At 47.1% G+C, this 26,002-nt stretch overlaps 1 protein-coding gene across 4 annotated transcripts in view; it reads right to left on the bottom strand.

Annotated features, from left to right (window-relative positions):
- Window positions 1-26,002, bottom strand: part of adam11 (ADAM metallopeptidase domain 11) — a 256,822-nt gene that overhangs the window by 5,689 nt on the left and 225,131 nt on the right. For 2 of the 4 annotated variants that reach the window (XM_072487070.1, XM_072487069.1), the window contains exons 22-25: window positions 25,481-25,600; window positions 22,978-23,146; window positions 16,857-16,974; window positions 6,053-6,143 (exon numbers count right to left, since the gene is read on the bottom strand). In XM_072487070.1, coding sequence (XP_072343171.1) covers window positions 6,053-6,143; window positions 16,857-16,974; window positions 22,978-23,146; window positions 25,481-25,600 — 498 coding nt within the window. The other 2 variants (XM_072487071.1, XM_072487068.1) reach the window with 2 other exon arrangements.

The following is a 26,002-nucleotide window of genomic DNA, read 5'->3' as shown; positions in this document are numbered from 1 at the left end:
CATTGCTTGCAGGGCACCCTGCCCCCAGTACACCCAAGCTGCTTTTTCTAGGAAGCATTTGAGAACAAAGAGACACACTTGTAAAAAAAAACACCTGATCCCCCGTGTTAATGGATCCGTGCAGAGCTATATAATTAAACAAACTTAATGCCCTTTTGAAATCCCCCTCAACCTGTGAACGGTGTGTGAAATTGAATGTAAACAATGCAGTTCAAAGCTTCTAGCCATATACACAGGCTTCTATACATTAAAAAATATATATTTAGAGCACCCAATTAATTTTTTCCAATTAAGGGGCAATTTAGCTTGGCCAATCCATCTACGCTGCACATCTTTGGGTTATGGGGCGAAACCCACGCAGACACGGGGAGAATGTGCAAACTCCACACGGACAGTGACCCAGAGCCGGGATCGAACCTGGGACCTCAGCGCCGTGAGGCAGCAGGGCTAACCCACTGCGCCACCGTGCTGCCCCAGGCTTCTATACATTAAAGGGCAATGAAATTGACTGTGACAAAACAAATTCAAACGTTTCCACCACTTTTCAGGGATTACTTTTACCTTAATCTCACAGATCTTTAAACATGGCATGCTGGCAGACTTTATAAAGGGTTTACGGCTATAGATGGGATCGCTTTCACTCTATTATGAAAGATGTGTATTTCTGACATACTGGCTGTTTAATTGGTATTGGGTAAAGATGGAATCACTTTCACTTTATTATGGGACAATTTGAGATACTGAGTGACTGTTTAAAGGCTGCAGATGGGGAGAGCAGCCAAACTACCCACATCCCAGGAAAGACCCTGACTTGAGCACCTCCAGCCCAGCACAAGCTCCTCTGACCCCCACCTCCCATGAAGGCGGGTGGGCCTGGATTGACACCTGGCGCGAATCCCAGTTTTTGCCCAACAAGGGATTCAGCGGGCCGTTATGAATTCCGTGGTCAGCAGTCAGGCCCGGATATTCCGGTTCAAAATCTTTTGCCAATTGAGGTAAATTTGGATGGATAAGGATGATTTTGCCTTGAGGCAACTATTTTTATGATTTTATCAGAAATGGGTGGGCCATACATCAATGTAGCATTTTTGCCGTTAAAATCGATCACCAATAGTAAATGGATCAATAGCCTACAATAAAAGAGCATTTTTGATAAAATAAAACCAGAGTTACATTAATCATGACAAATAGTGTTAGACAGAAGCAAACACTGACTAAAACTGCTCCAATCTTGGCTCATTTAAACTTCGAAACCAGCAATTATGTTACGCTGAAATCAGTTATCTCGAAATAATGGATGTGATTTAACGGGAATGAAACAGGGTCCCGTGTCAGGCGTGTTTAGCCGGGTGCTTCCCAGCAGTGGCAGTGCTGAGAAGGACCCTGCTGCTAAATGGGACTCTGCTTCATTTCTGGGACCTGGCCTCTGAGGCCGCACTTAGTCCCATTTCCTGCACTAACGAGCTCTGCTCGTCAATCCTGGAAGAGATCGGAGTACCATTTTTAAATGGCGCCCCAAACTCTCAACACTCAACTGTGGCCTCCAGACCCCCCCCCCCCCTCCAACACAACAATGAGGGGATCCTCGAGACCCCGCACCCCACCTCATGGGCAGGGCAGCCCCGGTGTAGGCAGGATTCAGGCAGGATGCCACCGGGACCAATTTCTTTTTGAAAAATTGAAAACAAACCTTACTCATGAAAACTTAAATATTGGATGCTATTTAACTAAATGGGAACAAAGTCCCATATCGAGTGCGTTAGCCGTGTGTTTCCCGGCGCTCGCAATGCCGAGAAACACATGCCTATAAAATGTGAGTCCCATTAGATAAGGGCCTCAGCGCAGAACGCACGGCCAAGGCTGCACATAAACCCATTTTCTAGACTGAGGAGCTCCGAGGCCCCCGATGTGACCACAGACACCCCCCCCCCCCCCCCACACACATACACACACAATCCCAGTGCACTGTGGTAGGGTCCCCAGCCCTCCCCAACACCCGTAAAGGTACCTTTACCAGGTACCCCCGAACGCCAGCACAGAAAAAATGCCAGCTCGGCACCTTGGCAGTGCCAACCTGGCACCCTAACAGCACCATGCCAGCTGGCAATGCAATCTGGGCACCTTGGCAATGCCAGGCTGGCACCCAGGTGGCATTGCCAGGGTATATACGTGGCCGACCAAGCAGTCCTTAAATAGACCACATAAAAGGCTGCAAGCAACAAAGTGTGGTTTTAAAATATTATTAGCCGAATGTGGAGTCAGGTTGAGCAAATGGATACGGGCTGGTGCCGACCACTGCACCCTGCTCCCAATTATTGTTGCGACTGCACTATACGGCCACCACTTAGACATAAAGAGCAGTCCCCTGCCATCTTGTAACCTTCTAACCCATGCCAAAATTTGAAGGTCACTTGTACTTCTAAATTCGATGCAAATCATGACTACTCACTGGACCATGAAGCTAGGCTTTCAAATAAGCACACTGAGAATAGTTATCAATAATGCTCAACCCAGTTCCAAGGAGGTAGAAAGGAGAACACTTCCTCAGTACATTATGTGCAGTGAATTATGAAGGCATTTTAAAAGTAAGTATTTTACAAATTTGTGCCTCTATGTAATGTACAGAAATAATTTAAATATTTTGATAGCAGATGAGATCCTTGATTCCATGGTTTGTGTGTCACTGGTATAGGAGAAACCTAATTTGGGAAATGGATCTTTATGCTCACTATTTTTGAGGCAACATTTTGTTTTCCTTCTCCTGTTCTGATGATTAGATACATTCAAAAGGTAAAAATCTGTTAGAAGCTGGATATCCCAATCAAATCCAGGAAACTGTATGACAAGTTTGTTAAGATATCTCCTACTTGATTAAGGATGGTAAAATTTAACACATCAATGGATGGCCAACAGCCTCATCTGACCCTCCAAAGCCTTTTCACCAACAAGACTCAAGTCAGGAGTGTGATGGAATACGCCACACTTGCCTGGATAAATGCAGCTCCAACCACATTCAAGAATGTGGGCAGCACGGTAGCATTGTGGTTAGCACAATTGCTTCACAGCTCCAGGGTCCCAGGTTCGATTCCCGGCTTGGGTCACTGTCTGTATGGAGTCTGCACGTTCTCCCTGTGTGTGCGTGGGTTTCCTCCGGGTGCTCCGGTTTCCTCCCACAGTCCAAAGATGTGCAGGTTAAGTGGACTGGCCATGCTTATTTGCCCTTAGTGTCCAAAATTACCCTTAGTGTTGGGTGGGGTTACTGGGTTATGGGGATGGGGTGGAGGTGTTGACCTTGGGTAGGGTGCTCTTTCCAAGAGCCGATGCAGACTCGATGGGCTGGGTGGCCTCCTTCTGCACTGTGGATTCTATGATTCTAAGAAGCTCAACACCATCCTGGATAAAGCAGCCGGTTTGATCAGCATTTCATCTAAACCGTTAAACATTCATTCCCTCCTCCACTGTAGCTGCAGTGCGTGCCATCCATAAGATGTACTGCAGCAACATGCAAAGCTTTCTATGACAGCACCTCCAAACCTTTACCAAATACAAGAGTATTGGCAGCAGATGTATGGAAACACCACCACCTGCAAACTCCCCTCCAAGTCACACAATACTCTGACTTGGAAATAAATTGCCATTCCTTCATTGGCACTGAGGCATAATCCTGGAATTCTTTATCAAACACGGTTGTTTGTACCTTCACCACATGATTGCATCGGTTCAAGATGGCAACTCACCACTAACGTTTCGAGGCAAATAGGGATGAGTAATAAATACTGGCACCGCTAGTGACTCCACATGCTGCGAAATAATAATTTAACTACATGAAAGTGTAAATTTCCATAGTCCTAGATGCCATCAGCTGCTCTCCCTTTTGAGAGTGAGCTGACTGGTGGCGATTTAACCTGAGGTTCAGCATACCTCAGATGAGGGACAAGGTTGGAGCCTTCATGGTAACCTTGGCCTGTACGGGAATTGAACCCACGCTATTGGCATTGCTCTGCATCATAAACCAGCCGCCCAGCCAACTGAGCTAACCAACCTATAGCAGAATGTTAGTGAAAGAGTACTTGAACCAGGTATTCTGATTCATATGTGGAATTCTGATTCAAATCCAGAGGTTTACAGTTACAACTTTAGAATAATAGAATTTTACAACATGGAAAGAGACCACTTAGCCCACTGTACATATTCAATTGCCCTTTGAAATTTCCTACGAAATCTGCTCCCAACATCATCTCAACTAGTATGTTCCAGATCTTAACAATCATCAATGTGAAATAATTTCTCCTATTCCTCTACTCCCGTTGCCAATTATTTTAAGTAAATGACCTCTGGTTACTAACCCATATGTCAGGGGAAACAATCTCTTACTACTTGCTCGATCAAAACTACTCAGAATTTTGAACGTTTTATTTTAGCTTCTCTGCTCCAAGATGAATAATTCCATCTTCTCTTAATCTCTCCGTATAATAAAGTGTCTCATCCCTGGTAAACTTCCTCTCTACCTATCTGAGGGCTTGATATCCTTCCCGAAGTGTGGTGTCCAGAATTGGACACAATACGTAGCTGAGACCCAACCATTGATTTTAAAGGTCTACCATCTTCAATCAAATAGAAAATGTCTCATCAAATGTGTCATGCATTTTTCGGAATTTAATTATTATTCTTTATTTATTATTTTTCTCCTTTCAGACTGACCATATGCTGTAGCCCTGAACTGGAATGTATACTTTGAATAACACACTGAGCAGTCAGCAGGCTAAGAAATGACTATTATTGTGATTCCTAGACCACATTGCATTTAACTCACACTTACAGAAATTCATACCAGATCAATTGTCATAACAAAATTGCTTTGTGGCTGCTTGTGGCCATCAAAAGCATACACTACTGGCCAATATATTGATGTCAAATTAACATTTCAGTGATTATAAAGCAAATCTTTTGGGAGGTGGACTATGGCTTTAACGTTTTAACCACATTTTCCACTGCCAATACAGAAGTGTTCCCAATAATGGCATTTACAGCGTCAGTACCATTAGAGGCATTCTTGCTTAGGCACATTAACATTTGGCTAGGAGTAAGGGAGGTAGAATGCACTGTATAATAAATTCTCATACATGCTCCAAGCGTTCCACATTTCAATAAATGTGAAAGCAGCGATTCCATTCCATGCAGGTAAAGTTGCACTAAAGAAAGCTAGAAATTCTGCTGTAGATACAAAAAAAATTGCAAATGGATTTTTTTTTCCTGGAACAGTCTTGAATCTAATGTTAGCCCATTGCAGGTTAGGGTCCATCCTCGCTTCAGTTAGCCAGGTTGAGGCCAGAAACACACAAGTGTCCAGAAAGTCAATGAGGTTTGACTGTGGCAAGGGGGAGTTATCATCACGCTGTGGCCTGTATGTCAGAATGAAATCATTTTGAATTTATCTGGAATGAAACCATCTTTCATTTGAGTGAATCCAATTTTTTAAACTTCCCACGTTCTCACTGATCCTTGGCGAATTTTCTTTTCAAGGGTAAGCTTCTTGGAAACAGCCTTTACAGCAGCTTGAAACAATTTGACAATAAAATCACAAAGTTCCATAATTGGGTTCAATTGTTATGGATAGTTTAAATACATGTTTATTTTTGCTCATGATTAGTTTTGCAAGTTGGGTTCCAAGAATGTTCAGGGTGCAGGTTTCTATGAAGTTGTAAAAGTTCTATGAACAACAGCTGTTGGTACTGACTGAATCATGAAACGTGAATCGCACTTTATTAAAATGGATGGCATTTCACTGTTTTTAATTTTGGAGAAGTAAGTTGATCGTAATCAGAATTTGGACTGAGGGCACATTAGTCTTTGATGGGCTGATCGTTCAGTGCAGGAGACCCCATTCAACCTGAGCAGGGAGAAAACGGTTGGAATATTTACCTCATTCTTCACCCAATTATCTCAAAATCATTGTATCTACGGCAGAGTCTAAGCACAGAAGCAGTTGAGTATTAAATTCTGAATGGAGTAAAGTGAGAAGCAGTCAGGAATAGGCATGCTTGTCGCTTACTTAAATCCCCATCCAGTCCCCCCTAGGACAATGGCAGCCACCAGGATGGCGCCTGCGATGGACCCTATAATGATATTGGTACCACTAGGACCTGCGACAAAGGGGAGGGGGGACGAAACCATGGGAATACACGTCAGAATCAAAGCACAAACATATCAGTGAGACATCTCTATTACATTGCACATATTGCTTACTGTAGGCCCGGCTGTTTGCATTAAATAACGTGTCCTACTTTGTCACCAAAGTTTTCTTTGGAAGACTGTGGAGAAAGAAGCACAAATATTTAAGCTCAATGATATGTGTCTAAATGACAATCTGCGAACACATGAGAAGAAGTGTGACCCACTCGGCTCATCACTGTTCTCCCTATCAGTTAGATGGTGTGACATGACTCATGCACCATACTCTCTGTTTAACACTAACTCTGGGATGTGAAGAAAATAAAATGTATGTAATTTCAGGGTGTTGCTCCAAGACTCATTCAGCTATGATACATCATTAGGCAACATGCCTTTTGGAACTGGATGACAGTATTAATAAAGATTATCACCCTCCTTTTAGCAGTTTCACTTTGGCAGCGAAATCTGCCTTGGTTTTGGTCCAAAGCAGGTGATAGTGAATTGGCAGTTCATTTCATTCTCGGCTGGATTTCCTGTAGCGTATTTCACACCACCATCCAGGACGATCCAATCCCTTTAACATCCATTATTGAATACTTCAGTTACCCTGTCTTTATTGATAACCATTTTGAAACTTGGAACCTCCAAGATAGTTCACTGGAGTGCCTCCCTGCGTGTCTATTTTCCTTACACGGTCAGCATTGTTCAATCTTATGTTTTCTCCCTTCCTCTCTTGAAGAAACTGCTTGAGAGTTGATCGCTGGGCACTGGTTCAGTTTCTGTATCTCAAGTGATCATTCTTCACCCGTTAAATCCAAACAGAGAAGGCTTCTCAGGCATAAAAACACCCTGTACTATCTCGGCATTCACATAAGCACACCTTCCAGCAGGAACTCCGACTAATTCCACCCTCACCCCCTTATGGCCACATAAAGTATATCTTTGGTTCATCTCATGTGTTGGCCTTCCCTCCTTTAAAGACTAACAATCACTTAAGTTATAGAAAAGTCTATTTTTCTTTAGTCGATGTGTAAACTGGTAACTAAATTCCTCCCATGAGAAGACTGAAGTGAGATAAAGTACTGGAGAAATTCTGTTAGACCTTTAAAGCTAGATCACAATTAAAGCAAACATGTTAGGGTCTACAGTATAACATACTGGGATCTACAAGCACATGCAAATATTCATAGCAAAATACATTATTATGCAGAACATTACCAGTTATCAAAATGAAGCATGAGGAAAGTATAAAACGTGATCGGCTGCCCATCAGAGCTTATCACTCTAGTATCCATTTTAATTATCACTAATGTTTTTGCTACTACCATCTTGCTAAATTCTTACCATACATTTGAGTAAAGATATTCCTCTTAATATGAAAAATTTATACTTTTATTCTGTAATAACCCTCACTAGACCCGCGAATGACACAATTACACCTCATGGGGCTTGTGGAGTACGAGCTCCCATGCTAATGAGTGGAGGCCCAGCATCTGGGGCTCATAGGATCAACCTTTAAAAGCCGGCCTAGATTGGGACCAGCATGATTGGTAGTCCCGGTTGGAATCTATGTGCTGTTTGCTGCATTGCGGTCTTTTCTTTGGCTGAAAATAAGCTGCTGTTTTGATTGACCTTCCCGGGACTCCTGAGCTTTTATATATTCCCGGTCTTACACTCCAAGCTTAGTCTAGATTGTCCTGGGCAATATAATTTAATATTTGATGTATCTCAAGTGAGGTTCCTCTTAAACAACGTCTTCCTAGACTTCAAGAATTCTCTCGAATTTCCACATAGCTCAGCTTCTTTATACTTGGGTTCGATCTCAGACGTGTCTGTACTCTGTCTGACATATTTATGTTTTTTTTCTGGTGTGATACTGGAACTGAATACAGTAGTGCAAGTATATTCTGACCAGTGCCTGACCGCTGGAGACTTCCAGTGTGAAGCCTAGGGTCAGTGAGCTGCTAACTGGAGGTTAAGGCATCAGTGCCAATGAATTCCTGATAGGTGGTGTCAGCGAGCAGGGCTCCCTGTTAGAACACTTTACTCACTTTACTCTAGTCTTCTGTTTATATATTCCATGATTCTACCGGATTTTTTAATTGTAAAAATATATAATAATCTTTATTGTCACAAGTAGGCTTACATTAACACTGCAATGAAGTTACTGTGAAAAGCCCCTAGTCACCACATTCCTCCATCTGTTCGGGTACATAGAGGGAGATTTCAGATTAGTTGAGTGCGATTTGTCTTCAGTGACATCCACAAATCCTTTCCAAGTCTCCCTCTCCCAATTTGATCACCATGTATTGTTTATTTATGAAGAACTTTTCTAACCAATGACCCAGGTTTTTGCTACGGGTTCAGGTGCGCAAGTGACAGGAGAATTCCCAGCTCCTCCAAACCGACCTCGGTCAGAACTTCTGAATTTACGTCCAGGAGGGGTGGAGGAGTGGGGAAGCTACAAGAGGTATTGGGCGGGCGACCCCGGAAGTCATGAGGCTTTGGAGACGGGTCCGGTGACTCGGTGGATCTTCAGAAAGGCCCAATTAAAAGGTAGGTCATCAATGGTGATGTCCCTGTACCTCGGGGACATCATTGCCTTGTCAGGCGAGTGCCCAAGCTGCAAACGTTGTCCACCTGATCACTGTCTTGGGTTGCCGGAAGATATAGACTGGATGGTCAAATGGGCTGAAAAGTGGAGGTGATACACTTTGGAAGGAGTAATATGACAAGGAAGTATTCAATGAATGGCATGACACTAGGAAGTTCCAAGGAACAAAGTGACCTTGGTGTGTGTGTCCATAGATCTCTGAAGGCAGAAAGGCAGGATAATTGGGTGGTGAAAAAGGCGTATGGGATACTTGCCTTTATCAATCAAGGCATAGATTACAAAAGCAGGGAGGTCGTGTTGGAATGGTATAGAACTTTGGTGAGACCACAGCTGGTGTGCAATTCTGGTCGCCACATTATAGGAAGGATGTGATTGAACTGGAGGGGGTGCAGAGGAGATTCACCAGGGTATTGCCTGCGATGGAACATTTAAGTTATGAAGAGATGTTGGATAGGCTTGGGTTGTTTTTGCAGAAGCAAAGAAGATTGAGGGGTGCCCTGATCTTGGTATATAAGGTTATGGCAGGCATGGACAGGGAGCAGCTGTTCCCCTTAATTGAAGGGTCAGTTACGAGTGGGTCACAAGTTCAAGAACAGGGTCGGGAGGTTTAGGGGGGATTTGAGGAAAACCTTTTTACCCAGAAGTTGTTGACGGTCTGGAATGCACTGCCTGGGAGGGCTGCCTCACATCCTTTAGAAAGTACCTGGATGAGCGCTTGGCGCGTCATAACATTTAAGGCTATGGGCCAAGTGCTGGCAAATGGGATTAGGTGGGCAGGTCAGAGGTTTTTCATCCGTCAGTGCAGACTCGACGGGCCACAGGGCCTCTTCTGCGCTGCATTATTCTGTGATTCTGTGATTCTTCGAAGCACACAAAAGTGAAGTGAGCATTGTAATCTGAATGGCTCACAATCCTTTTCGCCTGACATTTTAATTCAGAGTGACACTCGGAGACGACATGGGAAAAATAACGGTCCAGCTGCCCCATGATTTAAGGACCTTCACGTTTTGTTGTAAGGGGTGCAGAAGGGGAGAGCATACTTCTACTCTGCTGGCTGTTGTAATGTCCGTGTAGCAACCAAGAACGTCTGGATTCAAACAGTGGCTGTGGTGAGTACAGCAGGCGACCATCAGTGCTCATAGATTCAGTGCAGGGAAAGCTCTTCTAGTGTAATAGATAGTGTAATAGAATAACTATGGCAATCAGTGATGTGGACCATGATGTAACAGTGACATCAGCAGTCATGTGCTAGCAGATGGAGCAGGCAGCACCCAGCAGGTTTGATGTCACCAACAGACCACAGGAAGAAAGTGCGACACAACCTGGTGAAAAGAAGAATCTACAAACCTACCAAAGGAGGAGGAAAACTGCAAGCGGCAATGATGTTTGTATACGGAGGGAAGTCACTGCCCCTATCCCGCTTGTTTGAAAGCATCGAGGGAACACACAGAGGTCAGAGTTGAGAGTGTGTGGTAAGCACAACTAGTAACATATTGGATGTATTACGGTACTGCCATTGTATTACAGGTGCCACAGTAAGTCCCAGCCTGCTGGCTCCTCCCAGCAGGCGGTGTATAAAAGTGAATGCTCTCCTGTGCTGCTCCCATTCTGGTTCCAGCTACAGGAGGCACAACATCTTGGCAATAAAGCCTTGATTGTTTCACCATTCTCGTCTCGTGGTAATTGACGGTACATCAATTTGTTGCACAAGATTTTAAAAGATGAACATCTTAATCAAGCCTGAGCCCTCACGCAGCCAACGCCACGTCCACCTTCGACCACTGGCTAGCCTGCTTCGCAGACTACCTCAGAGCAGCCACTGAAGACCTCTCGGACCCACAGAAGCTCCAAGTCCTCTACTCATGGGTGAGCCCTGAACTTTTTCCCCTCATCCGGGATGCGCCCACCTACACAGAAGCGATGACCCTACTAAAGGGACATTACATTAAGTCAGTGAATCAAGCGTACCCCAGGCACCTCCTGGCCACGAGACGGCAACTCCCCGGGGAGACTCTGGGCGATTTCTTGCGGGCTCTACAGATTCTCGGTAGGAACTGTGACTGCCAGGCAGTTTCGGCCAACACACTGAACTACTAATCAGAGAAGCTTATGTCACAGGCATGAAGTCTACGTACGTTTGCCAGCGACTATTGGAAGGGGGTACGCTCGATCTTGCAGAGACCAGGCAGCTTGCTAATTCCCTAGAAGTGGCCTCCCGTAATCTGGAGGCCTACACCTCCGACCGCGCGGCACCCTCGTGGGCATTGTGAGCCCCACCAGCTGCCGACTCGAGCTCACCGCAAGCCTGCGCCTCGTGGGAGCCAGCCAACTTCGGGGGGCCCAAGTGTTATTTTTACGGCCAGAGCAAACATCCCAGGCAGCGCTGTCCGGCGCGGAGCGTGACCTGCAACGGGTGCGTGAAGAAGGGCCACTTTGTTTCTGTTTGTCAGGCCCGGTCGGTCACCGTTGTTTCCAGGCCTGCCATTGCTACACCCCCCACGTGCGATCCAGGGGCGTCACCATCTTCGCCACAAGCCACATGCAGCCCGTGGGCGCCGCCATCTTTGATGCTGCCCATCATGTGCGCCCCGTGGGCGACGCCATCTTCGGTGCCATTTTGGACAGCGCCTCAGGACCTCTGCTTGTCTGGCCGTTCGCTGCCCGCTGATACCTCCGCCACCGCTGAGCAGCCCAGGACCTCCCAACATCTTCCGCAGCTCGCCTCCATCACCCTGGATCCATTGGCCCAGCAACCTCGCGACTGCTACAACGACGGTGAAGATCAACAGGCATGAGACGACCTGCCTCTTTGACTCTGGGAGCACAGAGAGTTTCATGCACCCCACTATGGTAAGGTATGCTCCCTCCCGTACACCCCGTCCCCCAGAAAATCTCCCTGGCCTCCGGATCCCATTCCGTGGAAATCCGGGGGGTAACTGTGTTGCGACCCTCACTGTTCAGGGCGTAGAGTTCAGCAACATCAGGCTCTACGTCCTCCCCCATCTCTGCGCTGCCCTATTACTAGGCCTTGATTTCCAATGCCACCTCCAAAGCCTTACTTGAAAATTCGGTGGACCCCTGCCCCCCCCCTCACCGTCTGCGGCCTCATGACCCTTAAGGTCGATCCACCTTCACTGTTTGCAAACCTCGCCCCCCCCTGCAAGCCCGTTGCCACTAGGAGCAGACAGCACAGTGCGCAGGACAGCACCTTTATCAAGTAAGAGGTCCAACGGCTTCTGCGGGAGGGGATCATTGAGGCCAGCAACAGCCCCTGGAGAGCTCAAGTGGTGGTAGTGAAGATTGGGGAGAAGCACAGGATGGTCATTGACTACAGTCAGACCAGCAACCGGTACACAGAGCTCGACGCGTACCCCTCCCACGTATATCTGACATGGTCAATCAGATTGCGCAGTATCGAGTCTTCTCCACAGTAGACTTGAAGTACGCCTACCACCAGCTCCCCATCTGCCCGGAGGACCGCCAATAAACTACATTCGAAGCAGATGGCCGCCTCTATCATTTCCTTAGAGTTCCCTTCGGCGTCATCAGTGGGGTTTCGGTCTTCCAGCGAGAGATGGACCGAATGGTTGACCAGTACGGGCTGCGGGCCACCTTCCTGTACCTAGATAATGTCACCATCTGCGGCCACGATACAAACCTCCAAAAATTCCTCCATACCGCCAAACTCCTTAACCTCACCTACAATAAGGAGAAATGCGTGTCCCGCACCAACCGCTTAGCCATGCTTGGCTACATAGTGGAAAATGGAGTCCTAGGGCCCGACCCCGACCGCATGCGCACCCTCCTGGAACTCCCACTCCCCCACTATCCCAAAGCCCTGAAACGATGCCTGGGGTTTTTCTCGTATTACGCCAGTGGGTCCCTAATTATGCGGACAAGGCCCGCCCACTCATCAAGTCCACAGTTTTTCCCCTGATGGCTGAGGCCCGCCGGGCCTTCAACCACATCAAGGCGGACATCGCCAAGGCCACGATGCATGCAGTAGACAAGACCCTCCCCTTTCAGGTGGAGAGCGATGCATTGGACGTAGCTCTGGCCGCCACCCTCAACCAGGCGGGCAGGCCCGTGGCTTTCTTTTCCCGCGCCCTTCATGCCTCCCAAATTCGGCACTCCTCTGTCGAAAAAGAGGCCCAAGCCATTGTGGAAGCTGTGCGACACTGGGGGCATTACCTGGCCGGCAGGAGATTCACTCTCCTCACTGACCAACGGTCGGTTGCCTTCATGTTTAACAATAAGCAGCGGGCAAGATCAAAAATGGCAAGGTCTTGAGGTGGAGGATCGAGTTCTCCACCTATAACTATGAGATCTTGTATCGTCCAGGGAAGCTCAATGAGCCCCCTGATGCCCTATCCCACGGTACATGTGCCAGCGCACAAGTGGACCGACTCCGGGCTCTCCACAATGACCTCTGCCACCCGGGGGTCACCCGGTTCTTCCATTTTGTCAAGGCCCGCATCCTGCCCTACTCCATTGAGGTCAGAGCCGTAACCAGAGACTGCCAAGTCTGCGCAGAGTGCAAGCCGCACTTCTACTGGCCAGATAGAGCGCAACTGGTGAAGGCCTCCTGCCCCTTTGAGCACCTCAGCATGGACTTCAAAGGGCCCCTCCCCTCCACCGACCGCAACGTGTACTTCCTCAACGTAATTGATGAGTGCTCCCGGTTCCCTTTCGCCATCCCATGCCCCGATATGACTTCTGCCACAGTCATCAAAGCCCTGCACAGCATCTTCACTCTGTTCGGTATCCCCACCTACATCCACAGCGATCGGGGATCCTCCTTCATGAGCGATGAGCTGCATCAGTTCCTGCTCAGCAAGGGCATCGCCTCGAGCAGGGCGACCAGCTACAACCCCCGGGGAAACGGGCAGGTGGAGAGGGAGAACGGGATGGTCTGGAAGGCCGTCCTGCTGGCCCTTCGGTCTAGAAATCTCCCGGTCTCCCGCTGGCAGGAGGTCCTGCCCGACGCGCTCCACTCCATCCGGTCGCTCCTGTGCACCGCCACTAATGAGACCCCTTACGAACGGGTGTATGTCTTCCCTAGGAAGTCCACCTCCGGGGTCTCGCTCCCAACATGGCTGACAGTTCCTGGACCTGTCCTCCTCCGGAAGCATGCGCGGAGCCATAAATCGGATCCCTTGGTTGAGAAAGACCACCTCCTCCATGCAAACCCGCAGTATGCCCACGTGGGACACCCCGACAGGCGACAGGACAGTCTCCCTCCGGGACCTGGCACCCGCTGGGTCCCCACCCACAACCCCCGACCTGACACCGCTCCTCCCCCCCCCCCCCCGATCCCTCATTCATCCCTGCGCCACCCACCCTCCCATCAGCGAACCTCACCACAGCCCCCACCCCAGCAGGATACGTCCCCTCACTGGATCCACTAAGGGGTGATGAAGACGAGGACAACACGCTCCTGGAGTCGCAGGTGACCACGTCGGCGCCCACATCACCACCAGGACTGAGGCGATCGCAGCGGAGGGTCAGACTCAATCTGGAATATTCCAGACTCAATCTGGAATATTCCAGACTCAATCTGGAATATTTTTCTTCACCCCCACCGGACTCTTTTTTAAACAGGGGGCGAATGTGGTAAACACTACTAGTAACATATTGCATGTATTACGGTACTGCCATTGTATTACAGGTGCCACAGTAAATCCCAGCCTGCTGGCTCCTCCCAGCAGGCGGCGTATAAAAGTGAATGCTCTCCTGTGCTGCTCCCATTCTGGTTCCAGCTACAGGAGGCACAACACCTTGTGCAATAAAGCCTCGATTGTTTCACCATTCTCGTCTCGTGGTAATTGACGGTACATCAGAGTGCTGGAATAATAACTTCCTCAAGTTTCAAGCAGCATTGGGACTGTGGGTTAAAGAGCAGCAGCACCAGGTTAGTTTATTCCTCTCTGCTGTAGAGTTTGTTGGCTATGATCTTTTCCTGGAGATGGGTAGAAAGTACCTCTGTACACTTTGAGACCATCAGAAATGCATTCAAGACTTATATTAGTCGGTCATGGAATCCCTTAATCGAGCAAGCAGTTCAATATGCGAGGCAGGTGAAATCGAGAGACAAATCGGGCGAGATTATGGTGCAACACCGATGTTCTAAATTATTCAATTAACTGGGCGGGCGATGGTCCCACTCACACAAAAGCCTGCCAAAATGGGCAAAAGGGCAGGAAATCCCACAGCAGCCATTTTGCGATGCTTATGTTGTGGTACAAAGACACAACACAGATGCCAAGATTGCCCAGCAGGGGGTGCCAAGTGTTTCCTGTACGGGAAGAACATTTCTAGCACAGGCTAGATTCCCGGGTTCCCAGCCGTGTGTTTTTTGGCAGCTCGCTGTTCGCCGCCAGCGGGATTCTCTACTCCCACCACTTGTCAGTGGGATTTCTCATTGAAGCTACCTCATGGCGCCGGGAAACACACGGGTGGGGGTGCGGTGCCAGAAGGAAATGAGAATCACGACAGCCGGAGAATTCCGGCCCAATTCTGTTAACTTAATTGAGGAAGAGGACAAGAGAATATTTATGAAACGCACTCCAGGCAAGAAACTGGGAATTAATGGGTGGAGACAAAATTACAGTTTCTAGAGGAAGTAAATGGTCTTAATCAGGACTATTGGTCAGTTACAGTGCAAGTTAAAGGCTTTGAGAGTTACTTTAAAATTGACCCGGAGCTGGTGTCAGTATATAAGCTGATCACCTGGACTGGTTCAGCCAATACCCCTTCATCCATTGCATGCTGCAAGGTCCAGGGGACAGGAACCTTCCAATAACAGGTAGGATAATTGTTCCTATTCATTACAAGAGGCAAAAGATTATTGATTTTCGCAATGTTGTTCTAAATCAACGCAGATCCTTATTGACTGGAGATGTTGGCATATTACACGGTATTCGAGAAAAATCTGATGACGGATCTGCATTTCGACAACTCAATGCCATTCATGGAAGAATCTCCAAAGTTTTATGCAGAACCAGTGGATTTCCACCTACAACAGCTGAGAAGGTTTGTTCGTTCAGCAATGAGTTAATTTCCATCAAAGAGACACCATCCACTGGAGTCCTGGATCTCTCAGTCTTCACAAAGCTAGGTCAGAGAATGCAGGTACAGAGGCACTGTGACAGACGGTGGTAATCTCCAAGAAGACCTTTTGGACCTGGGTTGGCTCTTTCCTGTAGAATGAGGAAGAAGCTATTCTAGCTCCAAATGATCCATTGGAAGATGAGGTCTTAGATGTTGATTTGCTATCTGAATCTTCCACTGAGCCAAATGAAGTCTTTGGTTTCTTTTTCTTTTTAGCGAGCTGTGTTTACTGTGGCAGCGCACGATTCAAACCTTCATCTCACTGAATCTATCAATGCAATGCCTTGTGTATCACTGGTTATCCATGAAGAGTTGTCCAGACACTAGAACATGAACAAACCACTTCACTGAGGACAGGGCTAGCTTATTTCAAGTTTCCAAACCTGTGCCGGCCTCACAATGAAGCACTTTTCTTTTTGTCAGAGATTTATATTTCAAAAATAAATTTAGAGTACTCAATTATTTTTTCCAATTAAGGGGCAATTTAACATGGTCAATCCACCTATCCTGCACATCTTTGGGTTGTGGGGGTGAAACCCATGCAGACATGGGGAGAGCGTGCAAACTCCACACGGACAGTGACCCAGGGCCAGGATTTGAACCTGGGTCCTCAGCACCGTAGGCAGCAATGCTAACCACTGCGCCACTGTGCAAAGATAATTTTGTCAAAGATAATTGTGTTTCTAGTTAGTTCCCTTTCTTGAAAAATTATTTTAAAGATGTCTATTAATGTTCTTGCACCGCGTTAGCGGCATTTTGACCCCAACTGAAAGATTCCATTGCCAATGGTGGCTATTCGTCCAGCTGCTGCAACAACCTATCGAAAACATTTCATAACGGGAAGAAGAATTGTTTATACTTTCCACAAACACAATTACATGCGGGTTTTTTTCCACAACCTGCTTTAATCAATGGATGGATTTTCTATCAACTTTGAGAACTATTGGGGATGCAGACAAACCCTTGTACTGTCCATCTGTACTCCCTGCCGGAGTTGGTTCAGGATATGGATCAAAGACGCTGCAGTCCTTCCCTGTCCAGTCACGGACACAGATACATTTCACTTCATTGCTGCAGACCTGAGAGTAAAAGACAAAAAGTGCAGTAAAATGGCCGATCCATTCCATTCAAGAAACAACTTTGTCCCTTCAACCGTTTGCATCCCAAGGTAAAGACCAACTAATTCTGCCTGCAGATCATTTTTTAACTTTCCGTATGAAATATATATATTTTTAACCACTTTTGTCATCAGTCAGAGCTGGTTTTTAATCAACAGGATGAATGCAGGTGACTATGAACCCGAGATTATAAAGTACAAATAAATGTTGTCTTTTTCTTTGCCCTAAACATGCACTAAAGGTAATTACATTTCTCAGTACATTACAGCTAACCCGTGCAGCAATTTGATGTGTTAAAAATTTTGCCGACATTTTAAAGACTTATTGTGGGGAGTAATTTGGATTAGCTCACATCGAAATTCAGTCCATTTTTGGTTTATTTATGCTTCGTTCATCCTAGTGGCATGCCAAGGGGAGGCGGTGGCATAGTGGTATTTCCTCTGGACTAGTAATACAGAGACTCAGGGCAATTCTCTGAGGACCTGGGTTTGAATCTCACAATGGCTGATGGTGATATTTTAATAAACGGTGACCATGAAACTATCTGGTTCACTAATGTCCTTTAGGGAAGGAAATCTTCCCTAAACATGTGACCCACAGCAATGTGGTTGACTCTTAAAGCAAGTGACGGAGGGGCAATAATAGCCCAACCAGTAATGCCCAACTGAATAAATAAAATAAAAATAAGCTGCCTCCCTCATTCCCAACAGAAGTCAGGTAGGATGAGGAGGGTGGCTAAAATGGATTACAAAGGGAAGGAAGCTTCAGTGCGTGGCTTCATCATTTTCAAATTAGAGCTGAGGTGTAGAGTTGTCAACCCTCCAGAGTTGGCCTGGAGACTCCAGGAATTGAAGTGAGGGAAAGTGCAAACCTGAAGAAAAATCTTTGGGATGTCAAATAAATTATTCTATTTGTAATTTTCTTTGAACATTTCTCTTCACTGGATATTCAGCGGAGATTCACACGGATGATCCCAGGAATGGTAGGCCTAACATACGATGAACGTCTGATGATCCTGGGATTATATTCATTGGAGTTTAGGAGGTTGAGGGGAGATCTAATAGAAACTTACAAGATAATGAATGGCTTAGGTAGGGTGGATGTAGGGAAGTTGTTTCCATTAGCAGGGGAGACTAGGACCCGGGGGCACAGCCTTAGAATAAAAGGGAGTCACTTTAGAACAGAGATGAGGAGAAATTTCTTCAGCCAGAGAGTGGTGGGTCTGTGGAATTCATTGCCACAGAGGGCGGTGGAGGCCAGGACGTTGAGTGTCTTTAAGACAGAAGTTGATAAATTCTTGATTTCTCAAGGAATTAAGAGCTATGGAGAGAGAGCGGGTAAATGGAGTTGAAATCAGCCATGATTGAATGGTGGAGTGGACTCGATGGGCCGAATGGCCTTACTTCCGCTCCTATATCTTATGGATATAAGGAGGTTGAAAAAGGGAAAATAAAGGCTGACAGTCAAACACCAGCCAACTGGGCAATGAGTCTTTTTGCTTTCCAATTGGCAGTGCGTCACAAGAATGGATGTCTCCAACCAATGTCTGGAGCGTAAGATGAAACCTCCAGGAATACATTTATTCACAGTTGGCAACCCTTTTCAGGAGAGAAATCAGGAAGCACTTTTCTCCCCACAGAGGTCGGTGGACTGAGGGTTGGTGTAAATTTGCCCTGCGCAAAGAAAGAACTGCTGCGATTCTCTTGCACAATGAAGCACATTTTGCTTTTAAATTACATGGCATCATCATTTGGGCATGGTGCATTGTCTCATGTATTTCCAAATTAAGATTCCGAGAGCATAAAGTCATGAAAAACTACTGGTGTCCTGACCGAGAAGATTATGTGGTTACAGGGAAGGAGAGGGGCAGAAGGGAGGGAGGAGGAAGTGCGTAGTCAAACTAAAAACAGAAAATGCTGGATAAACTCAGCAGGTCTGGCAGCATCTGTGGAGAAAGAAACACAGTTAATATTTTGAATCCATATGATTCTTCTTCAAAGCTGGAGGGGTTGAAATGTGATGGATTATATAGTTAGAGGGGGGTGGGGCAGAATAGAAGGTCAAGGATAGGTGGGAGATTGACAAAGGTGTCTTGGACACAAGTCAAAGGAAATGGTAATGGCAGCATTAAAGATTGAAGGTGGTGCTGATAGTGGCATGAAGAGAAAGCCTATAATGTGGCAAAGAGTAGTGGGAAGTCAGAAGATTGGGAAGGCTACAAAAACAAACAGAGGATAACAAAGAGAGAAATAAGGAAAGAGAGGATCAATTATGAAGGTAGGCTAGCCAGTAACATTAGGAATGATAGTAAAAGTTTCTTTAAATACATTAAAAACAAACGGGAGGCAAAAGTAGACATTGGGCTGCTCCAAAATGACGCTGGTAATCTAGTGATGGGAGACAAGGAAATAGCGGAGGGACTAAATAAGTACTTTGCGTCAGTCTTCACAGTAGAAGACATGAGTAATATCCCAACAATTCCGGAGAGTCAGGGGGCAGAGTTGAATATGGTAGCCATCACAAAGGAGAAAGTGCTAGAGAAACTAAGAGGTCTAAAAATTGATAAATCTCCAGTCCCAGATGGGCTACATCCTAGAGTTCTAAAGGAGATAGCTGAAGAAATAGTGGAGGCGTTAGTTATGATCTTTCAAAAGTCACTGGAGTCAGGGAAAGTCCCAGAGGATTGGAAAATCGCTGTTGTAACCCCCCTGTTCAAGAAGGGAACAAGGAAAAAGATGGAAAATTATAGGCCAATTAGCCTAACCTCGGTTGTTGGCAAGATTCTAGAATCCATTGTTAAGGATGAGATTTCTAAATTCTTGGAAGTGCAGGGTCGGATTAGGACAAGTCAGCATGGATTTAGTAAGGGGAGGTCGTGCCTGACAAACCTGTTAGAGTTCTTTGAAGAGATAACAAATAGGTTAGACCAAGGAGAGCCAATGGATGTTATCTATCTTGACTTCCAAAAGGCCTTTGATAAGGTGCCTCACGGGAGACTGCTGAGTAAAATAAGGGCCCATGGTATTCGAGGCAAGGTACTAACATGGATTGACGATTGGCTGTCAGGCAGAAGGCAGAGAGTTGGGATAAAAGGTTCTTTTTCGGAATGGCAACCGATGGCGAGTGGTGTCCCGTAGGGTTCAGTGTTGGGGCCACAGCTGTTCTCTTTATATATTAACGATCTAGATGAAGGGACTGGGGGCATTCTGGCTACGTTTGCCGATGATACAAAGATAGGTGGAGGGGCAGGTAGTATGGAGGAGGTCGGGAGGCTGCAGAAAGATTTAGACAGTTTAGGAGAGTGGTCCAAGAAATGGCTGATGAAATTCAACATGGGCAAGTGCAAGGTCTTGCACTTTGGAAAAAAAAATAGAGGCATGGACTATTTTCTAAACAGTGACAAAATTCATAATGCTGAAATGCAAAGGGACTTGGGAGTCCTAGTCCAGGATTCTCTAAAGGTAAACTTGCAGGTTGAGTCCGTAATTAAGAAAGCAAATGCAATGTTGTCATTTATCTCAAGAGGCTTGGAATATAAAAGCAGGGATGTACTTCTGAAGCTTTATAAAGCATTAGTTAGGCCCCATTTAGAATACTGTGAGCAATTTTGGACCCCACACCTCAGGAAGGACATACTGGCACTGGAGCGGGTCCAGCGGAGACTCACACGGGTGATCCCAGGAATGGTAGGCCTAACATACGATGAACGTCTGAGGATCCTGGGATTATATTCATTGGAGTTTAGGAGGTTGAGGGGAGATCTAATAGAAACTTTCAAGATAATGAATGGCTTAGATAGGGTGGACGTAGGGAAGTTGTTTCCATTAGCAGGGGAGACTAGGACCCGGGGGCACAGCCTTAGAATAAAAGGGAGTCACTTTAGAACAGAGATGAGGAGAAATGTCTTCAGCCAGAGAGTGGTGGGTCTATGGAATTCATTGCCACAGAGGGCGGTGGAGGCCGGGACGTTGAGTGTCTTTAAGACAGAAGTTGATAAATTCTTGATTTCTCGAGGAATTAAGGGCGATGGACAGAGAGCGGGTAAATGGAGTTGAAATCAGCCATGATTGAATGGTGGAGTGGACTCGATGGGCCGAATGGCCTTATTTCCGCTCCTATGTCTTATGGTCTTATGACGTTAAGATAGCAGAATATGTTAATATAAAGCAAAGGTCAGAGCACAGTGAAAGCAAAACTAAAGAATAAGTGACAGGTGGCCCTGTGGGGGAGGGGATGGGTTGCGTTGTCACAAAGAAGGATTCAAGATGGAGGATAAAGTTCACAGTCTAAAGTTCCTGAACTCAATGTTGAGAACAGAAGGTTGTAACATGCCTGATCAGAAGATGAGGTGTTGTTCCCACATGCTTCCGTTGGACTTCAGTGGAGTATTGCAACAGGCTGAGGATGGGCATGTGCGCATGAGAGCGAGGTGCTGTGTTGAAATGGCAAGCGACATGGAGGTTGGGGTCATGCTTGCGGATGGAGCGAAGCTGTTCCGCAAAGTGGTCACCCAGTTTGTGTTTAGTCTCTCCAATGTAGAGGAGACTGCATTGGGAGCAGCGAATACAGTGGACCAAATTGAAGGAGATGCAGGTAAAACGCTGCCTCACCTGAAAGGAGTGTTTGGGGCCTTGAACAGTGAGAAGGGAAGAGGTAAAGCAGCAGGTGTTGCCCCTTCTGTGATTCCCATGGGAAGAGGATGAAGGGTTGGGGGTGATGGACGAATGGACCAAGGTATCATGGAGGGAGTGGTCCCTACGGAATGCTGGTGAGGGGGATTACGGGAAGACGTGTTTCATGATAGCTTCATGCTGCAGTTGGTGGAAATAGCTGGAGAATGATTCTTTGATTGCAGAGGCTGATGGGTGAAAAGTGAGGACAAGAGGGATCCTATAATAGTTTTGGGAGGGAGTGGAAGGGATGAGGGCAGAAGTGCAGGACAAGTAAACACCCCCCCTTCCCCTCACGCCCGCCATGCAAGCACTGGGCATCCCCCCCCCCCCCCCCCCCCCCCACTCCCCGGCATCGGGGCACATCTTCCCCTCTGACCGGCACTGCCCATCTCTCCCCGCCACTGGGATCGCCCCCATGCTCCTCCACAGTCTCCGCCCCCCCACCCCTCCAATGCATGCTCAATCCCCCACAGCAACCGTCGTCCCCACCCCTCCCTCACACATAAAGGGGAATCCCCCCCTCCAATGGGGCTCCCCAGTGGACCCGCTCCTGGCAGTGCTAGGGCATTGCCCAGCCATGTCCCTCACCACCTCGGGGCTATCCTCACCTTTGCACCCCCGGCGTGGTCATCACGGCTGGTTCCCAGTTTTGAAAACCAATAGTGATTCGCACCAGCACAACGTCACGCTGCCAGGGGGAGGATCCAACGTGGGCGGATGTTATGGCACAAAGACGTTTAAGAATATTTAAATGTATTCACATTCATGGAAAGGGTGTGAACCTGATTATGTCACCCTGAAAAGAGATCTTGTCGGCACAAATCCCGTTATGGCCCTCTTGCGACATTTAGTGGCCATAACAGAATCTGCGCCTGCAGCTAACGGGCTCCCTAAATTCCATCCGATGGATCAAGGAAGGGAAGGGAAGTGTCGGAGATGGATTATGTGAAGGTGAGAGAGGGGTGGAGACTGGAAGCAAAATCATTACATCTTTCCAGGTCCAGACAAGAGTTATGTATCGCCATGACGCTCCAGCCATCGTGATGTGGGGCAGGCGTAATAGTTCAGCTGGGCTTTTCCTGCTTGTCAGTTTTATATGTGTGCGTAACATGAACAAAGAGTGCAATATTTTCCCTGCTGAAGGCAGGCCTGCTGTCAGAATGCTGGCCAATTTGTGCACATCTCCAGATATAGTCTATCTGTGACTTGCCGAGGTTTCCGTATTCAACAAACAAGCAACATCTGGCAGAGTGTACACATTCCGCAATGCTTGATATTCCAATGAACTCACCCCGTGATTAAAGCAGACTTCTCCACTTGCGCTCTGTGGGCAGGAGCTCAGGTTGAAGGCTTGTATTGGTAGGCATTTGTGATCAAGACACATCATGTTGGGTCCACAGGAAGTACCGTCTTCTACATAACCAAGGCTAGTACCATCATCCAGCAGAACATGGCCTCCCCTGAGAACATCACAATTGCACTTTAGTCCTGTTAATACTGAACTTGATCAACACCGCACAATGCTACTTTACCCCTTTCTGATTGCAGTGCACAAAATGTACTCTTATAAAACATCCTTGCTACATTTCCCCCTGGGGTTTGATGCCATGGATTCAAGATAACCTCCTTATAAAATGTTCAACTTTCCATGTATGATTGCAGGCACTGCATGTCAGCAGGCTATTCACCACAAAGAGCATCATAGCTAAGCCTACTGCGTTTCACACAGGGACAGGTGGAGAGTGATCAGAACTAGAAACTTCTTTAACCACTCCTGACTTCCCAAAGGTTTCCACTATCTACAAGGCACCCGAGCGATAGAATACTCTCCACTTGCCTGGATTAGTGCAGCGTCAACAATACTCAAGAAACGTGACGACGAAGAAGCTTACTATATCCTGTACATCACTTTAAACATTCACTCCCTCCACCACTGATGCACAGTAATAGCAGTGTGCATCATAGATGAGAAGCACCGCAACAGCTCATCAAGTTGTTATTTCTTTATAAAAGGTATTCCTTGGCTGGGTTATGGGCGGAGAATCTGAGGGTGGATGCACCCTCTTCATGCGTTAGGCTGAGCCTCATTCAATTTAAAGTAGTACACTGGGTGCATATGACGGTGGCCAGAATGAGCAGGTTTTTTGAGGTGGTGGAGGATAGGTGTGGGCGGTGCGGGATTGGGGGGGGCGGGGGGGCTGCGAAACATGGCCAGATGTTTTGGGCCTGTCCAAAGCTGGAAGAATTCTGGTGGGTGCTCACTGCTCTGAGGCGGGATTCTCCCTTCTAGGGACCAAGTCCCCACGCCATCGGGAGAACCGGCGCCAACCACTCACTCCAGCGTCAACAGCCCCGAAAGTGCAGAATTCTCCACACTTTCGGGGGCTAGGTGGACGCCGGAGGGGTTGGCGCCGCTTCAGCCGGCGGCGAAGGGACAGAGCGAGTTCGCGCATGTGCCGAAGGGCTGACGTGATCTCGCGCATGCGCGGAACCGCCGGTGTGGTTCTGCGCATGTGCAGACCGGCTGGTGTATTTTGGTGCATGCACAGGGGGTTCTCTTCTCCGTGCCAGCCATGGCGGTGCCCTACAGGGGCCGGCGCGGAAGGAAGAAGTGCCCCCATGGAACAGGCCTGCCCGCAGATCGGCGGACCCTGATCGCGGGCCAGGCCAAAGTGGCCTCCCCCCCCCCGCCACGACGACTTACCTGCCAGGTCCTGCCGGTACGTGAGTTGAGTCATTCACGCCGCAGGGACTAGCCAAAAACGGACGGCCATTCGGCCCATCGGGTCCCGGAGAATTGCCGGGGGGGCCACTGCCAACGGCCCCCGAGCGGCGTGGTGTGAATCCCGCCCCTGTCTGAAAAACTGCTCTGGAGAATACGGCAGCCGGCGTAGGGGCGGTGGGATGGGATTCGCGCCCCCCCGGGGGATTCTCTGACCCGGTGGGCAGGTCGGAGAATCCCGCCCCTGATGTCTGAGGTGCTGAGGGTGAAGGTGGTCCCGAGTCCAGAAGTGGCAATTTTTGGAGTGGCGGAAGACCCGGGAGTCCAGGGGGTGAGAATGGTCTTTGCTTCTTTGCTAGCCTGGAGCTGGATCTTGTTGGGATGGAGGGACTCTGAGCCTCCGAGCCGGGGGTGTGGGTGAGCGACCTCACAGAATTCCTCAGATTGGAAAAAATCAGGTTCGCCTTGCGAGAGTCTGTGGAGGGGTTTGCCCAGAGATGCAAACCATTTATCGATTTCTTCAGGATAGTTACGTCAGCAAGGGGTGGGGTCTTTGGGGTTAAAAAAGGAGGCTGAGTGGATGGAGGGTAACAGCAGGGAGGGCGGGGCAAGGGGCTGTTGGTTATATATTTGTTATAAGATTTCCTGTTTGTTCTCTTTTTGGTTTTGGTTGTGTTTGATGTATTTAATAAAAACATTTTAAAAATGACAATCACATCAGGAGTACAGACAATCTAATCTAAAACCTTTAGGCAATATTTTTCTCCCCTTAGAGCAGGTTTTATTTTCAACAATCTGCAAACAGAATGACAACTCTATGTGCCACAGTGTGATTCACAGTTTATAATAATATCATAGGCAGTACATCTGGTTTACTGCAGCACACTAGTAATAATGATTCTGTAACATTCTTTGAGAAGAGCTTTTGGAAATATATTCCAGTTGGGTCATGGAAAATCAAACATCATGTACCTTGCTCAGTTACTGTATCTTCAAATAATTTAGATTCATGTTCGACATCATTACTGGATCAATGTACTTGCTACTGAAATCGGGAGAATTGGATTGTTACCTGCAATCCGTGTATTTGTTCTGATGGTATAATACCATGCTGGTAATGTCTCCATTCAGGTCCCCATGTCTTGGAGGCTGAGTTATATTGGAACAAAAAAGATAACCACAAAGAACATCCCTACATAAAACAGGGAGAATTATGTTACCAACCATTGAAAATAAGCCACATTAACACTCAAGGCAATGCTTTCAGCCATTGACAGCACATGCACACGTGTGTTATCCTAAATCACCGTGGAGGTGTAAGTTTGCTATACAGCCATGTAACAAAGGAAAACATCCCAAGCCGATATCAGCCAAATGGCACTTACCATAAACAATTAGTTTTGAAATGTAAAAGCAAAATAAAGATTGAGTGCAGCATAGCAGCCTGAGTAACAACAGACAACAAATTCTGTCCTTTTGAACAAGTGACCTGCCAAGGTGGGTTTGATCAACGGGAATCAAACCCTTGATGGAAAGATGTTGAATTCGGTTGTCAGGGTTTTTGAAGTCTAACACCTGACACTCACTGGTTCAA

The sequence above is a fragment of the Scyliorhinus torazame genome, chromosome 21 (assembly GCF_047496885.1).
Source record: "Scyliorhinus torazame isolate Kashiwa2021f chromosome 21, sScyTor2.1, whole genome shotgun sequence".
Taxonomy (NCBI): Eukaryota; Metazoa; Chordata; class Chondrichthyes; order Carcharhiniformes; family Scyliorhinidae; genus Scyliorhinus; species Scyliorhinus torazame.
This window is presented reverse-complemented; position numbering and strand designations above follow the sequence as displayed.